We start from the raw sequence: 17,951 nt of genomic DNA on the forward strand, positions 1-17,951 counted from the left end.
ACTATATATTTGTTTATAAATTAAAATTGCATACATTATAGATTAAATATTTAGACATTTATCATTATTTTTTACAGATTTCACAGAATATTGAAACTCTGTACCATAAAATGAATATTATTCCTTTCCCCCCTTTTTCTTTACGCCGGCACAGATGTGAACCGACAACTTCCTTTCCGATTGGAAATCTCCTAGTGGCGTTGATAACGTAAGTTCGTATAATATTTTTCATTATTTATATCGTTTATTGTTGTATATAATAACAATATTCCTATTTAAAGAATACAATGTACTTAAGGATGAAATTGTATATAAAAATTTAACCCAAATAATATGTAAATGCAAGAAGTATGATTTTCAGAGCAGCCAGTACACGTGGTACTGTTTTAATAAGTATTTAATTGTATTAATATTATCCTAATGTTTTAAATTGTTAGTTTATAAAAACTTGCCTGTGTTTCATATATTATTATAATCTTTTAATCTGTTAAATATATCAAGAAATTGAGTAATTCTTTTAGGTTATAAATTAAGGTTATGTGATTTTCTTTTAAATTTAAAATCTGCTATTATATATTAACCTTTTTGTTTAGGTTAATCGTAATTCAACCATAACGTTAAGATGTCAGGAGGTTTAGATGTGTTAGCCCTCAAAGAGGATGATGTTACTAAGATGTTAGCTGCATTTACCCACCTGGGTGCAGAGAATGTGAACTTTCAAATGGAACAGTATGTTTATAAAAAGAAAAATGATGGTAAGTTTTATCTGCAGTAAATCTTATAACTTTTATGAAAAGTTGAAGGTGAAAATTCAAATAATACTTAATTATAGGTGTCAGTATCATCAATTTACGTCACACTTGGGAAAAGTTGCTATTAGCAGCACGTGCTATTGTTGCTATTGAACATCCGAGCGAAGTTTTTGTCATCAGTTGTCGCCAAACTGGTCAGAGGGCTGTCTTAAAATTTGCCCAGCACACTGGAGCTACACCTATCGCTGGTCGTTTTACTCCTGGTGCTTTCACCAATCAGATTCAGGTTGATTTTGTTACTATAGAAATATCAGTTATATACTATTATTTGTACACGTGATGAGAATCTTTTTTTACCATAACTTACACATGTTGGTTTATTTGGCTTAATCTTTTCTGATTTTATTCGAAACTTAAATAATCATTTATGAATTATTTGGTTACTTTATACTAATTGCGATGATTATTTACAGTCTGCTTTCCGTGAACCTCGTTTGCTGATTGTAACTGATCCATCTACCGATCATCAACCAATCACTGAGGCAAGTTACGTGAACATTCCAGTGATTGCCTTCTGCAATACCGATTCGCCTCTTCGTTTCGTCGATATCGCTATTCCTTGTAATACGAAAAGTCTTCATTGCGTGGGTCTTATGTGGTGGTTATTGGCAAGAGAAGTACTCAGACTAAGAGGTTCCATCGCCCGTGAAAGTAAATGGGATGTTGTAGTTGATTTGTTCTTCTACAGAGATCCAGAAGAGGTCAGTACTGATTGTAATGTATTAGAATTCGCATTTATATATGTTCGTCTTTCATAGATGATGAGAAATTAGTAACCAGAAAAATACTTGTTGAATTAATTTAAATATGGCTTAATCTTTTCTGAATCTGCTTACACAGTATATTTTATTTCCATGTAAATTATTCAAATACTAACATGATGCATTAATTATTTTACAGGCTGAGAAAGAAGAACAGGCTGCTAAAGAGATAGCACCAGCTAAAGAATTCACAGGACCAGTTGAAGTTCCAGCTGCAGCAGAACCTGGTTGGGTCAATGAAGTTGATGCAGGTGCTGTTACTACTGAAAACTGGGCGGATGATGTTGCAACACCAACTGCGGCAGCTACTGCTATACCACCTCCAGCTGCTGCACCAGCATTCCAAACTGGTGGAGACTGGGCTGCTCAGGTATGAAGATAATGTTTTAAAAAATAAGACTTTTAATATGCAAATTCTAATGTACTTTAAACTTATTTTTCTATTTTTATAATGCAGACTTCAGAAGAATGGTCCACAACCACACAGCCTACAACTGGTCAAAGTTGGGGAGGTGCTACAACAGAAAAGTGGTAATTTTATCCTCTTTGAATCTTTCATACACTGACCTACTTTATACAGTGAATATAATAAAATGATTAAAAACAATTAAATTTCAATTATTTTCCTAAAAGTAGTCCCAACTTCGACCTTAGCGGCATCTATAAAAAAGGTCCTAATATTAGCCGATAATTTACCTTACTGAAATATGGGATCAACCCAGTGAAAAGTAGGTAATTCATTAATTTAAGAACATCGGTCGATAAATTGCCTATCAGTTTTCGCGCATTTCAAATAGCTGCAACAGTGACCGAATTCGAGATTATATTACTCCCACGAGGGGTCCTAGGCACCCCAAGTGCAATCGACCGGGGTGTCTAGGACCCCGCGTACACCGTATTAGAGATTACATTCTTGCCTACTGGGGTTTTAGAAACCCCAACCGCGATCGACCGGGGTGTCTAGGACCCCGCGTACACCGAATTGGAGATTACATTTCTTGCCTACTGGGGTTTTAAAAACCCCAACTGCGATCGACCGGGGTGTCTAGGACCCCGCGTACACCGAATTAGAGATTACATTTCTTGCCTACTGGGGTTTTAGAAACCCCGAGTGCGATCGACCGGGGTGTCTAGGACCCCGCGGACACCGAAGTAGAGATTACATTTACTGTCACTTGGGGTTCCAGAAACCCCAAGTGCGATCGACCGGGGCGTCTAGGACCCCGCGTATACCGAATTAAAGATTATATTTACTGCCACTTGGGGTTCTAGAAACCCCAAGCAGGTTCGACCGGGGTATCTAGGACCCCGCGTACACCGAATTGGAGATCACATCTACTGCCACTTGGGGTTCTAGAAACCACAAGTGCGTTCGACTGGGGTGCCTAGGACCCCGCGTACACCGAAATAAAGATTACCTTTACTGCATATTGGGGTTCTAGAAACCCCAAGTGCGTTCGACAGGGGTGCCTAGGACCCCGCGTACACCGAATTAAAGATAACATTCACTGCCACTTGGGGTTCTAGAAACCCCTAGTGCGTTCGACTGGGGTGTCTAGGACCCCGCGGACACCGAAGTAGAGATTACATTTACTGTCACTTGGGGTTCCAGAAACCCCAAGTGCGATCGACCGGGGTGCCTAGGACCCCGCGTACACCGAAATAAAGATTACATTTACTGCCACTTGGGGTTCTAGAAACCCCAAAGGCGACCGACTGGGGTGCCTAGGACCCCGCGTACACCGAAATAAAGATTACATTTACTGCCACTTGGGGTTCTAGAAACCCCTAGTGCGTTCGACTGGGGTGTCTAGGACCCCACGTACACCGAAATAAAGATCACCTTTACTGCATATTGGGGTTCTAGAAACCCCAAGTCCGTTCGACAGGGGTGCCTAGAACCCCGAGTGCATCGAATTTAAAATTACCTTTACTGCCTACTGGGGTGTCTAGGACCCCGTGTACACCTAATTAAACACTGTCTTCACTGCTATGAGGGGTCGTAAACACCCCCTCAGAATGCACCGGTGATGGTACCGGGCTATGTATGTGCCCAACTCTCTCTTCTTTTATACCATTTGTTTTTTTTTTTTTTTTTTTTTTTACGTGGAGGAAATCTTCAACAAGACACCTCCAGCCCCCCTGGGGGGGGGACGGAGGTAGTGTGGGATTCTTACCCACTAAAACCTCCACGGTGGCCTCCATTAGAGGAGGGCCCCGGGACCCTCCGCCCCTGGCGCCATGGCGCCCCTTCTCGGGAGAGGGTCGAACCTTCGACCCTCCCCGAATGTCCCTTCCTCGCCGACACCGGGGGCCACACCCGGTGCCAGCACCCTTCGGACCGCGTGCAATGGTGACCGGGGCCCCAGCCCTGGCCACCTGCGGCCCCGCACGTTCTATGGGACCACCCTCACGTAAGTAAAGTCTTGTGAAACATAATTTTTAATTTAAATTTTTGCAAAATTTAGTTTCTTTTTCTGCCACCAGAGGGCGCTGATTCGACGTCGAAATTTTAGTTCACATTTTTGCCGCCAGAGGGCCAAAATCGTAGCATGATTTAGTTCCTTTTTCCGAAACCAGAGGGCGCTGATTCGACATCGAAATTTTAGTTCACATTTTGGCCGCCAGAGGGCCAGAAATTGAGCATGATATAGTTCCTTTTTCCGAATCCAGAGGGCGCTGATTCGACATCGAAATTTTAGTTCGCATTTTTGCCGCCAGGGGGCGCTATTTTTTCAAAAATTTCGCGTAAAAGTAAACTTACCTTTACTTACCTTTACTTACCTTTACTCCAAGCAGTTTTTGTAATGTATTTATTATAAGGTATGCAGAGATGTAAGGAATATAGGGATGAAAAGAATGTAGTGGTTTAAGCGATGAAGAGATGTATGGAGTGTAGGGATGAAAGGAATGTAGGGATGTAAGGGATGAAGCGATGTAAGGAATGTAGGAATGAAAAGAATGTAGGGATGTAAGGGATGAAGCGATGTAAGGAATGTAGAGATTAAAAGAATGTAGGGATGTAAGGGATGAAGCGATGTAAGGAATGTAGGGATGAAAATAATGTAGGAATGTGAGGGGTGAAGCGATATAAGGAATGTAGGAATGGAAAGAATTTAAGGGATGAAGCGATGTAAGGGATGAAGCGATATAAGGAATGTAGGAATGAAAAGAATGTAGGGATGTAAGGGATGATGCGATGTAAGGAATGTAGGGATGAAAATAAAGTAGGAATGTGAGGGATGGAGCGATGTAAGGAATGTAGGAATGAAAAGACTGTAGGAATGTAAGGAATGTTGGGATGTAAGGGATGGAGCGATATAAGGAATGTAGGCATGAAAATAATGTAGGATTGTGAGGGATGAAGCGATGTAAGGAATGCAGAGATGTAAGGGATGCAGGAATGTAAGGAAAGCAGAGATGTAAAGGATTTTTTATTTGAACGTGGGGAAATGTTACATAAGACCCCACACTGACACTTGCGGGAGTGTCAGATTCTTATTGACTAAAACCCCACGGCTCGTCGATGTTGCTGCCATCTACTCCTGTAGCTTGAGCGTCCAGTCGATAACGCAGATTGACAGAAGAGCCGAACAGGAAGCGCACATGGACACGTGGGACAAACATGTTTGTGTTAAATTCCAACTGTGAAGTAGGGGAACCGGTGGGACGTCGTGGAAAGGGTAAAAATTTGTCCCACGTCCCACGTCCCACGTCGAACGTCCCGCGGTACTGGTATCGCTGCCGCGAAGAAAGGAACGAGGAACAGTGCAGTCTCGAGCCTCGCGTCGATCGCAACGCGTTTCTTTATTTCACGACTGTTTTCATGCTCGACTGCTACTTTTTTTAAATGTGTGGTGTAGTGATGATACCGAAACGCGTTAAAAATGTCCATGAGAAAGATATATCGGAGGTCCTCTGTATAGATTAATTCAGTTTTGAAAAAGAGAAAAAAAGAGACCAAACACTTGGACCGAAAATCAATGGTAAACAACAATGAGGCTATAAAGAAATTTGGTCACAATACAAAAGTCATATTCGAAGAAGAAACTTACAAAGTATCGTGAAAAACAACCTTGGTATCAAGTTTTCTATCTGAATACTTTTCATGTCGAAAAAGCAAAGATATTATTTGCAAGGATGATCGAATTCATTCGAAAAATAAATGATTAAGATTTATTCGGAAAGAATCGTCCGAGATTTGGGGATGTCGACGTGCGCGAGGTGGACCTTATGGCTGTCGAGAACGCGTTTCCGATTCTATTCGACAAGTCTAGTGTGCTACCGGAAATGTTGATGATGAACGGGCCGGATCCACGAGGTAAATCGAACTGTTAATTCGACTTTACCAATCTAGAAAAAGAAAAAGAAAAAGGAAAAGAAAAAATATAGTGATCGCGTCATTTTCTTGACTGTGTTTTCTTTCGTAAGAACATCGTTGAGAAAATTGTTCATTTGCAAACAGAGGAAGATTATTTCGGCGTTTGGATTAACTTTCAGTGACAAATCGGTGACCTAACAGGTGAGACACTTTGTTGGATTATTAAAATGATCGTAGGGTAACAGCAACGATACATTTGCTCGATTTGTAAAAAATGAAAAAAAAGAAACGTTATATCGATTATACGTCTCTTTGAATTAGAGTTTTTAATCGCGTTGACAAGCAAGATGGCGCAATATCTAGAGTTGCAAGGAAAGACAGCGAAGATCACGTTGGCGGACGTTCAAGGGCGCTAGAAGGCGCCTGAAACGAGTTCTTGGCGAACATACCGTTAAAACGATCGGAAAATAACAATGGAATGAAAAATTTCTCGTCGTCAGAACGATAACGCGTCGACTCGTTGACTTTTTTAAATGCTTCTCCATTCTCAAGGTCGTCGAAAGCGAACACGCGTGTTTCGTCGAATAGTTTTTCACCTTGCGGTTTTATGAAAAATTTTCGTGGCCGCGGGTTGCCGTGCCGTTTCAAAAAGCTTGTACGATAGAGGCTGAGACAGCTGTGCGAGCAGCGTGGAACAAACCGTTTCCTTTCTCGAGCATGCGGAGACACGCACGGAAAACAGAGGGGCTATCGAGCAGCGGCTGAATGGGTATAACGTGGACTTCTAGTTGGTTTAATGAAACGACGAGTTATGCAACGGAAGTACGCGAAAACGGGTACAAGGCTCACGATGCTTGTTCATCCTCGTAGGTGGCACTGGTAACCAAATATGCAGGCGCCAAGGATCGTTCACGCTCACGCGATTAAATATTTTTTTTTTTATACAATATAAGACGGTGTCAATTATTCCAAGTTTACCGCGGATAATATTATGTCTGTCTCGGTATTTCGTAAGAGCGCGAACGCGTATGATGACTATATCTGTCTTGTGCGACAGAAGTTACCGGTGACTTCAACGCCCGGTATGCTATGACGCGTGCGTGGGTATCGCTTTAGACTTTAGCCACTCCATACTCGCACTTTCCAACGTAACGCAATGTTTTTACCTTTTTCCTTTTTCTAAAATAGTACGTTTTGTTATATCAGACCTCATTTAGATAGTTTTAGATAAACAGTTTAGTTTGCAGGAAAGTTACATATACGTATAAAAGAGAGGTGAAAGGTGTAGTATCGTACGTCCCTGGAGGGCCCTGGTGTATATCGGTTCACGGCACGATCCTGACTCTCCTGTTCACGGGGAGAAAAGGTGGCAGAAGAGAATGCAGAAGCAGAACCTCGCGGGATGTCGATCGACCAGCCGGCTGGTAAAATCCCGCGGTTCGTGTCCTCGCGACATCGTGAACATACGAAAAAGGAAAAGAGGTCGAGGTGCAGTGAAAATGGCGTCCGTGTGGAAGGACTACGGTCAAGAATGTTCGAGGTCGTTTCTGTTTCGTGCACCCCGGCTTCTCCTGTTTGTTGCTCGAAAAAGTGAACGTTGTATCGCCTTCGCTCGCGCCGCGGCCGCGTCCGCGTCGCTTTCTCAAGCTGTCCGATAACATTCTGTTAAATAGTTCGAAAACACCTTTTCTACCTCCTTTTTCCTTCGTAATCGCGTCGCAATGCCGAAACATCGAGCTTTTACTTTTGTGTGATCGTGACTACTCATGGAAACTTTCAATCGTGTCGTGTTACTTCAACTGTCGTTTCGTATAGCTTTTTTCATCTCATCGATCAATGGAAGAACTATGTATTTAACAATGTTAAGAACGGTGTTGTTCAGACTGATGATCAGGATTTGATTAGAAACGTTTAACTGGAGGAACAATAATCGAGTGGATGTATCGAAGTAAGAAAGATAGGAGAGATTATCTACAAGATAATCGAACGATTTTTTTCGTGTTCCATGTTGCAAGTGTTTTCACGCGAACACACGTTTTGTACGGTCGATCGTACTCATGGGAGTTCGACCCAGTTATTAATCAAGACTTTCTCTTTTATTTTAGCCATGGACTGGCGGGGGGTCGCATTCGCGTTTCTATTGGTAAGTTCAAATCTACTCTCAATAGTTTGTTCTTTTTTTTTTTTTCTACTAACAAGAAAATATATCAATTGCGTCAATTTCTATCAATGACAACAGGTACCTAGAGACATCTTTATACGTATACACGAAAACGAAATTCTAAATACTTTCCCTTGTATCGTGTCACAGGAAAAACAAGCATAACTAGGGAGCGTAGTGTGTTGGACAGGAATGTAAGGAATTATGTAATCCTTTGTTGGCACAACGTCCCGTAAAACCGTCTGCCAGGAAAACTGTGTCGAGTAGCTGCAATATTTTCTATGCTGTGTAATTTTTCAACTTGAGGTTAACTGAACGTTAACTGGTTTGCCACAGCTGTTTACAATGGTCTAATCGTTGTCGCATCGCTTCGTCCTTCTGTAAATTATGAAAATTTCATATTGATCTCAACGATAGTTTTTCTTTCGTGTGCACGAGATGCATTACGATCTCTCTTTCTCTCCTTTTCTTTAATATATGCTTGTTTAAAGTGAAGGTTACTCGACATTATAATTTCTGAAGACACTGGTTTCTTCTCTCACGATAATCACGGCGTAAACATCACGTTTCAGGACTAAACAGTGTCCTCTTGACAAAGATTGTTGGATTTGACGTCGTTAACCTATTCAAGTGGCTGCAATCTTCAGTTTGTGTAACACTTAATAATCATCAATTACGTTAAATCCTGGTATTTGCGCTGATTAGGAAGACGGCATGGAATTTCTTCAAACGATCGCGTTAAGTGTAAAACTTTTTCGGTGAACTTGAATTAAATAATGGAAATAAAATACCGCTTGTAAGCCTGTAATAAATATTCAAGGAACATACGAAAGGAAAGAACGCAAAAATGTCCACTTTAATAGCGACTGGCTGGTTCAAGAGCAGAAAGCAGAAAGCAGAAAGCGTTTCGAGCAGATTTTTTCGCTGAGATCGTTACTCAAAAAATACAAATTTTCAGCTGGACTTATAGAATATTACCTACAATATAATAAGTCTGCAAATATTTAGAAAATAGAAATTCGAAAAATATTGAAAGTTTCAAGCAGATAGGATAGAAAAAGAAAAGAATCGAAAAGTCGTTGTCCTTAAGTAAATAGAAATTTCCAAGTGTACATACGTATCTGCAAACATTGCAGGAACATTCTGTATGTATGTGCAGACGAGAAGGAAAGACAATCCATTCGGAACAGCCACGCCTACTTTTACCTGGTGTTCTTTTAAATATCGGCTCAGGATCTCTGCAGCCCGTTTTCACAGACATTTCTCTGTGAACTCGGTAAGAGAACCGATATACCGGAAGTAACTCGCTAAACGTTCCCTTTTTAAACGTTAACTTACTCCCTACTTTCCACCTTGACAAACTGTAAATACACTTTTCTACTTAATGACTTTACTGACAACGCGGTCCTAAATTATATTAACCAACGAAACAAAGTAGATTTTCAAGAGAAAAATAATAATCTATAATCTTATGTTAATACATGAAAAGATTTTTCTTTACCTAACGCTAGGTTTACGGAATGACGTCATGTAGACTCTCACATGCGATCTAATAATCGTTTAGAGGTGAGTGACTAATGCAACCAACATTATAGCAACAGGCAACACCATCCAGCGTTAGGAGGCGTTTTTCAAGGAGATCTCAACCTACGCTAGATCCGCCACTACATCGATCCGATTACCCATTGATCCACTTGATAACTCGCATAATGCTCCGTCTGTTCAACAGAAAAACTACCGAGGATAAAATTATGAAACGGAAACAACGGTTTAACGAAAATCGTTTGTATTTTCTATAATGTTTTCTACGTTCATCGATCGGTCTGATCCTCGTTGCAGCTAAGATTTTTTCAAAACTAGATTTGCACCTTGCGCCGCATCCTTGCAATTATGTGTAATTGGATCGAATGCAGCAAACGAGAATGGAAAATGATCGTCGAGGACGTCGCGAAACGAGGCTTCTGCATGCGATTCTACCCGTATATGGCTCCGATAGAGATCCACTATTACGCGTAATCGATCAAACGCTATACCGTGACACGCTTCTTTTTTCCCTTCAATTTTTACATGTTTTTCTAACGAATACATTATAAAAGATTTTATCTCGCATTCGCTTCACTCAAAGTGCATCGAAGTGCACCGACACCAAATGTATTGTTTCGTTTTTCTAAGTTTATACCTTTCGCGGTTAACGTTTCCATATCTTCCAGCGAATAGTGCTGTGTAGGTATATTACTCGAATAGATTCATGCGAAATGGCTGCTGACTCGTTAAACCACTTTCATCGACGCACACCATCATATGAATGTATTAACAACGCTAACGTTCGTGTTTATTAGACAATTTCTCTAATACGTACGTTTTCGTGCCTCTACGGCTCTCGTCGACTTGGCGAGAAACGTATCGCAGACTCTCACTTTTCATCGACATCCAACTACTTGATCGTTACATTTTATACACGAATTCTTCCTTTTATTTTGCAAAATATGAAAATAAAATAATGTCAAATTAAATCGGTTCAACGACACTGACTGTAAGAAAAAGAGAGAAGACGTAACGATGACAGAGATAAGGTGTAACAAATCAACTTGAACAATTATACGTTCACGTAAGTTGCAATACGGTCGTTGTGCGAGTTCTACGCGTTTCTCTCGATACCTAAATCGGTATGGATTGGAAAATAAAAGTGTGTCGAGGGAGTAAAAGGTGTCTCGAACGTGCCCTTGCCTCCTTTACCACAATCGCTAAACATTCTCAAACGTTTACAAACTTCTCTACTGCTACTACTCAAATATTCTATGCAATTCGAACAAGTCTCGAAGCAATTACCATCCTTAATTTTCGTTTTCATAGCGTTTCATTATTTTCGAGCTTGAAATTTATCGACATTATGCCCTTTCACACGAGGCCTTCGATCCAGCTAATCAAATTTAATTGGTGAGAAAAAGGTGGCATTGTGTAGCTCACGATTCACGACACAGCCACTTGAATTATCATTAAAATTACAATTAATCGACGTGTCTTCCACGAACAGTATCGTTGGCTAATAGTAACGTATAATAGTAGCAATTATATTGACGTTCAAGAATCTCCTCCTCTTCTTTTTTTACATAGCATGGCTTTAGGAACACACAGACGAACGTTCTAGCCAATCTAACGAGTAGCATTCTGTTTTTATCTGTTGCAGGTGACAATAGCAAGGCATAGCACCACACATGCAGCCCAAATACCCCAGCAATCGTCTACGTGTGAGTATAACAATAGCTTTCTAATTGTCAACGCCTGCGATAACTAATTAGCCGGGGTCAATTAACCGAGAACACATCCATCTCTCTCTCGGTATAGTTCGGACTAGGGATTTTACCCACTGAATTTTCTCTTTCATGGAAAACGCTTCCTGTCAGATCTCAAACGGTGATGATCAGATAAAAAAAAGTGGACGCTTTCCATGGGATGCGCTTTCTAAAGCATACAATGAACACTCCGCCACGATGACAATGATTCCAGGAACAATAACCGGTTTATGAACGCGACTAATTAACCTGCCGCCAGGGAGTGGTCCGTTGATTGATCGAAACGCGTTCAATTAATTTTACACTACGAACTAATTGTCACACTATTAACTGGTGATCAATTAGAAAGACATCTCAATTCATAATTAAAGAAAATCAAACAAACATTGGTTCTAATGCTATTATACTTGCAGTATAATGCTCCTTTAAGACGTTAAGAACAATGGGACTTGCTACATAAATGATTTTTAAATAAAAACAGTTGGTTAGGGTTGATTGGGCGATTGAAAGAATAATCGAAAGAAAGGGAAAAAATGGTCAAGATGAGAGTCTTTGCAGACGAACGACGACCTTCGTTGGAAAGACATTGCTTTGCTGGAAGGTGAACGCAGCCGTGCGACCTAGATTCTCGTATGGCGATCAGAGAAAGACACGTAGAGAAGAGAAGAAAGAGGATAAAAGACAAGTTGCAAACAGGACGAAACGAGATGACGATTATAAACTTGAGACTAACACACTATTTCATCCTCCTTCTCTTCTGTCTCTTCGACATCGATGCGAATCGAAAGTCCCCTACAACCGGCGGCGGCGGCAGCCAAACACTTTCAATCTTTTACCTTTTACCTACCGTCGCGTCGCGTCGAATGGAATTTCACCATGATCCATGTTACGTGAATTCGAAGAAAGGTTTATACATCATTTAAATATATCTTTCGATAAAATGAAATTTCCTATAACCATATAAACTACCCCGTTTGTATAAATTTCTTAGGAAAAAAGTAATTCAAGAAACTGAATGTAATAACAGAGGAGAAAAACCGAGGGAAAATCCAACGTTACAGAATAATGAATTTATATAACGTTTCCGTCGATTACGTTGCTCTGAACAGACGTTTAATGAGACCGACCACTTTTTATCCTGATACTCGATGTCCCCGCTTCTCGACTCTTACTTTTTAACGTTCGCTCTAACGAGATATCGCGACGGTATGGCGTGTTTCTACCTGAAAAATGAACGAATATTCGTTTGTCATTCGGAACACTTTCGGTAGAGTAAAATAGCTAAAACGAGAGTGCGGTTTCCGCGTGGAGGAACATCGAGGATAGAGAGAAGCAACTTGTTGAAAAATTTCTCGAATACCTTGACTTTTATGGAGAAACTCATTGAAAAGTGAGATCATTTCTACCTTCAAAGGATATAAAAAGTTCTTACTTAACCCTTTACAATTTTATAAATTGGATATCCAAGATGAAGATAACTATAAACGTAACGTTGATTTATCACACGATGCACATTTCACGCTGAGAGTAATACATATGTAGTTGGTAAAACGATGGTCGTTTGCAAGATGAGATGAAACTCGTTCGCATGCAAAGGCCAAAGAAATGAAAAAAAAGTAACTTTCTTTCGAGGCGCGGTTTCTCTTTGAGAAGCCAAACAAACGATCACGACCAACCAGATCAGAACAATGACACGGATGGCACTTGCTTTCGTATGAAATCATTGCAAGATTCACTTTTCCGACTCGTTGAATGATCCTGGATGAAAGTTGTTTCGCTTCGATTCTCCAAGAGATTGCCAACTCGAGTGATTGTAACGACACATTGATATTAAAAGATAAAAAAGTTAATTAATTTCTTCTAGTCAACAGTTATCCATGACGATTAATTTAACGTGTAATTTATAACTCACGTCAACGCTGCATCTGTATCGATTATCTTGAAGGGATATTAAACTTCTTCAACGTTTTAGTCGTTTTAGAGTGAGAATATTTTTCGAAATATTCTCTTCCAACATCTATCTTTCCTTCGACAACCATTTCATCTGGAGCAACAGTATCCCCATCATTAAGTTAAACGATTGCTCTACCTTATCACGAACATCCACTCAACTCCGTGAACCATGTTAATTTCGCATTTAAGTCAGCAATTAGGATAATGTTAGCAAGTTTTATAGAGCACTTCAATTAGGTAGGTTGTTTTGATCTTTAAAGGGAATAAATTGCGGATCAGTTTCTCGATAGGGGATCTCTTAGGAGCTATCTATTTATTTCTTCGTCTTCCGATAACTCAATCATTTTGAAAGATTGTTACAACAATTTGTCTCACAATCAGTGCTTGTGCCTGTTCGTTTGAATTTTAATAGAAGAATTTGTTAGAACTGTTGCTTCGATGAGATAATAGACAGCTAGAAAACCGTTATTTTTTAGATGACCTTTATCACCGATAGGTTACTCTTGGGTTCACGAAATATCCGTATATTCCTAGTTTAATACGGGTAATAAGAGTTGCCCGTAACTGTACGTTTCGCGAATCCATAATTATCCAGCTCAAGCCACGGTCAAGTGGACCATAAATAGGAAAAAAGAAGGGGTTATAAATGATGCTGGCTAATGACGATTGCAGGATTATTAAGCGGTCAACGACGCTTCCTTCCTTCGAGTTCCCGTTACACGTGAATTTATTCCATACTTGCTTTATTCGTGAAACTTGCAAATCCTACTCCCTTCTTATCTTCATCACTGAATTGCACTCGTTTATAATTAAATTGATCGTTATAATTTATCTTTTCTCGCAAACAGAATTCGTCTAGACGAGTCATAAATTATAAACTTTTATTTTACCGTTATCTCAACAGCACGTTTAATCGATGCATGCAAATAAGTGATGTCGAGTTTGACGGGAAAAAACACGTTAATGCACGAAGGCTAGCATAGTTTGCAAAGGATGCAAGCTTCCGTAGAAGGTGAATCGTAACGATCGCGTGAATCTTTTCGAGCGAGCCGATCGATCACGCGATCGATCCTACAAGTGATTCATTGTTTTCTATCGGATTACTCGTGACTCTTGACTTCAGACTCGAAATTGACAGAACCAATTGTTGCATCTAGAGTATGATCGGTACCGTATAACGTATCTCAAGCAAAACTCGTTATTCGAATCTTGCACGAAGAGCAACGGAAGTTATTAAAATCGCGCGTCCAGTGGTCAAAGCACTGTTACACTTGGTTCAGTCATCACGCGAGTCAGAAAGATCCTTGACAATGAGGAACAAAGAAGACAACGGAGCTCGGCGAGCAGAAAAACCGCAAACAGAGGGATATCCCGTGGCCAGGGCCAGGGAGACCGAGTATTACCGTTCCTTATCCTGCGTCGCGTATTCGAATACCCGATAACGGTATTCTTCGTCTCGACATTCTTTGCACGAGACCCAAGTATTCTGAAGGCAAAATCATTTTAGAAACGCATGTCGAACAGATTAAGAACGAGTAAAAATGGTGACTATTAAATACATATAATAGAGTAGGCTTGAAACATGTTCGATAATCGCGCAAGTCTCGCTTAAAACAAAAGAATTTATCATCGCGCGAAAAAGCATCGAAGCGAAAAGCGGAGAGGTCCTTGAGATTCATTCGGAAGATGACTGAATCGCATCAACGAGACGATTAAAAATAGTAATGATGTCATTAATTAGAGAAGGGAAGTGTTAAAGGTAGACTGCAGCTGAGCTATCTCGTGTCTTTTACCCGGAGGAAATTAGAAGGTCGTGCGAAAAGAAGAGGTGGATGACGAATGATGCACCTCGCGACCTTCCTTCTATGCTTGTTGCGAAGAAACGAGAATATCTCGTTTCAAGGAAAGCGGACAAGATTTAACTTCTTGTTAACTCTGACCTTCGACCCTGCCAACACTTAAAGGGTATTACCCTGAAATGGAAGAAGAATTTTTAACGATGAGTCTGCCAATTTTCGAAACAAGTGTTTTTTCTTCCTCCTAATATCTTAATAAAACCAAAAGATCAATCATCTTCCAAGAAATCGAGTAGGATTGACGCGCGAAGAACCCCGCAAGGGATCAAAGGTGATGAAAGAGTAATGTGCGAATTGTGTTACCTCTTTTCCTACTTACATTTTCATCTTTACGTATTTTCTATACGTATTACAAGTTGACGCAACGGTTTCGATCGCGAACGCAACGAAGCACGGCAAAGGCAAGGTTGCAAGAATCAGCGAACAACGGGCACTTTTTAAATCTTTGATTTCATAGAGAAAAGATAACGATGGTCTGACCATGGACGTATACGTAGGCGCGTAGGATGCATCGATATTCCAAAAGGATAAGCATCAGTTTCGCGAAGAAGCACGCGAGCAATCGGAGTCTTTGTCCGTAGAAAAGGATCCTGAACAGATAATCAGCAAGTTGGCTAAAACTCGAAAGTGGGTCGAACGTTTTTCATCTTCAATTGCCAGATAGTTGGCTATGCTGGCCATTGTTGTTGGACGAGTTGTTGCGTACAACTTGTGGCAACAATATCCTTAATTAAGGGATGCTTATCTTGTTCCTTTTTTTTTTCTTCCAATTATCATTGAACGCTTGTCAAATAATTCTGAACTAAGTGAATATTCAGATCCTGTTGACCGGCTCTTCCACAAAAACAATCAGGTGTCCAGTGAGGATATACCTGGTATCGTGATTAAAATCACCGCAAATGTTAACGGTTCACCTTTTGCAGATACCTGTTGAGGTGTGCACATCGGCACCGTTCAACCAGGAACGAGGATTATATAAATATTCAGCTATTTCCGTGGATCGGTCGTCCGATCAATTACGTATGAATTTGACGAGTAGTAAAAGAGTCAGGTTTTCGAGGCAAGTGTTGCTTGCAAAAATAATGACGGTTCATAACGGTTCGCTTCGGTTCTGCTCGAGGCACGATGACCATGATGGTGAAGCCTCTTACGGTAGAGTTACGGTAATCTTCGTTACTATTCCGCACCTTGGTGCAACGAATCGTTTCTTCCTGCGATCGTAAAGAGCCGTGTACGCTTCGAACCAAGTCTCGTAACATAATCGAGAAGTAAATTTTGTACAAGTTCATAACTACGATAAATTTCCCATAGATTGAATTAGCAACGAGTTACTTTTCTGTTAACTAGTCCAAAGTCAATTATTCAGTGACGACGACGACGACGATATTGGTAGAGGATAACACAGCGATTTAACAATTTACCCTTAAGAGCAGCTCTCCGATTACTCAAGCATGCCAGCCAACACGGAATTGTTTCTGGGAAATCGTGTTTCCGTTGGTGGGACGGTTGCTGATCGTTGGAATCATGGAGGTGATTCCACGAAGAAGATCGGCAACAAGCGAACCTGGATCGACCAGTCTACGTGTTATCCAATTTCTCTGGAATTTCTGCAGAAATCGTTTCCGCTATTATCCTCTTTTGTGCAACGAGCCCTTTGGTTAACTACTCTTGTTTCATGACCAGCACGACTGAAGGGCTGTCTTCTGTTGCTTCTCGATAATATTATCAACTTTCAAATAGTGTTGTGGAATTCAACGAATTATAAGAAATCATTTATTTACGTATCGTTAAATTGTTTTCTTTTCATTCAGTAGCGAGTTAATTGCACGAGAATACCGGTAAATTGATTCGATTAATTTATATGATAAATATCAGGTGGTTAGTAGACGTTTCAGTGATTGCTTCCTGTGCCATTCTCCCGCCAGTACTTCTTGGAAGTTCAACAATCTTATCGGAAGAATCAAGCTCTACGAATAATCTAGACACCGGATGATCCAGATTGTGGCAGGTTTTTCAAATCTCGTTAGCGGTATGAGATAAGTACAGGAGTCTTTAGACAGTTGAAACAGTTGAAACAGCTGAATGTCCTGGGAGACTGGTTCTTCTTGTTCCGAAGCCGGCACATGTCCAGCTTATGCAAGTATTATAGAATCGTAATCCTGATCTGGACACCTATACTGCACTCGTTACACACCCACCTTGATCGCATTCTCTTGCTCTGTCTTATTTTTGGATACTACATAATCTAGAATACTAATGGTAAAAGCTACACGAACGGTACATCTATAAAAAGAATGCAACCGGCTTAATTGGAAGCTGAATCGATCGTTTAATGAAAAATCTGTGAAAAGCAAGAGATGCCGCTAGAAATAGACGCGACGTCGTCGAGACAGCATTCGCAAGGTTAATTGCGCGGAAAACGATCGCGGCAGATTTATTAACCGAGCTTGATTATTCCACCAACTTGCCTTTCCAGCTGTTACGATCATCCTACGAAGGATATTACGCGACGATCTTACGAATAATTGCCACGATTATCTTTCCAGCAGCATCTAACAATAAAAGAGGGAAGAGAAAAAAGAGCAGCTGTTATTTAACGGAAAACTGTAAAATCTAGTTTAAAGGAGTTCGAACCAATTACCGGTTCAATTTTCTATATTATCATAACTGTTATTCTTGGAAATAAATCGTAAGGAAATGAACTATAGTTACTTTAGTCATGAATCGTTGATAGATGCAATTATTCTTTATCATAGATCGTATAGGAGAATGCAGAGAGTTAATAAGGATGAAA

General features: G+C 40.4%; 2 protein-coding genes across 2 annotated transcripts in view; both read left to right on the forward strand.

Moving 5' to 3' along the window:
* Nucleotides 1-77: 77 nt before the first annotated feature.
* On the forward strand, nucleotides 78-2,185 carry sta (stubarista 40S ribosomal protein SA). The gene is made up of 6 exons (XM_034335662.2): nucleotides 78-208; nucleotides 594-755; nucleotides 833-1,038; nucleotides 1,226-1,513; nucleotides 1,713-1,943; nucleotides 2,031-2,185. The coding sequence occupies exons 2-6, from the start codon at nucleotides 623-625 to the stop codon at nucleotides 2,106-2,108; spliced, it is 936 nt and encodes a 311-aa protein (XP_034191553.1). The 5' UTR covers nucleotides 78-208; nucleotides 594-622; the 3' UTR covers nucleotides 2,109-2,185.
* Nucleotides 2,186-5,300: 3,115 nt separating this feature from the next.
* pio (zona pellucida domain-containing protein piopio) overlaps nucleotides 5,301-17,951 on the forward strand; it is a 30,292-nt gene continuing 17,641 nt past the window's right edge. The window contains exons 1-3 of the mRNA XM_034336010.2: nucleotides 5,301-5,894; nucleotides 8,000-8,037; nucleotides 11,243-11,303. Coding sequence (XP_034191901.1) covers nucleotides 5,807-5,894; nucleotides 8,000-8,037; nucleotides 11,243-11,303 — 187 coding nt within the window. The 5' untranslated portion in view covers nucleotides 5,301-5,806. The remainder of the gene's footprint in view (nucleotides 5,895-7,999; nucleotides 8,038-11,242; nucleotides 11,304-17,951) is intronic.

The sequence above is a fragment of the Osmia lignaria genome, chromosome 7, assembly GCF_051020975.1.
Source record: "Osmia lignaria lignaria isolate PbOS001 chromosome 7, iyOsmLign1, whole genome shotgun sequence".
Lineage (NCBI taxonomy): Eukaryota > Metazoa > Arthropoda > Insecta > Hymenoptera > Megachilidae > Osmia > Osmia lignaria.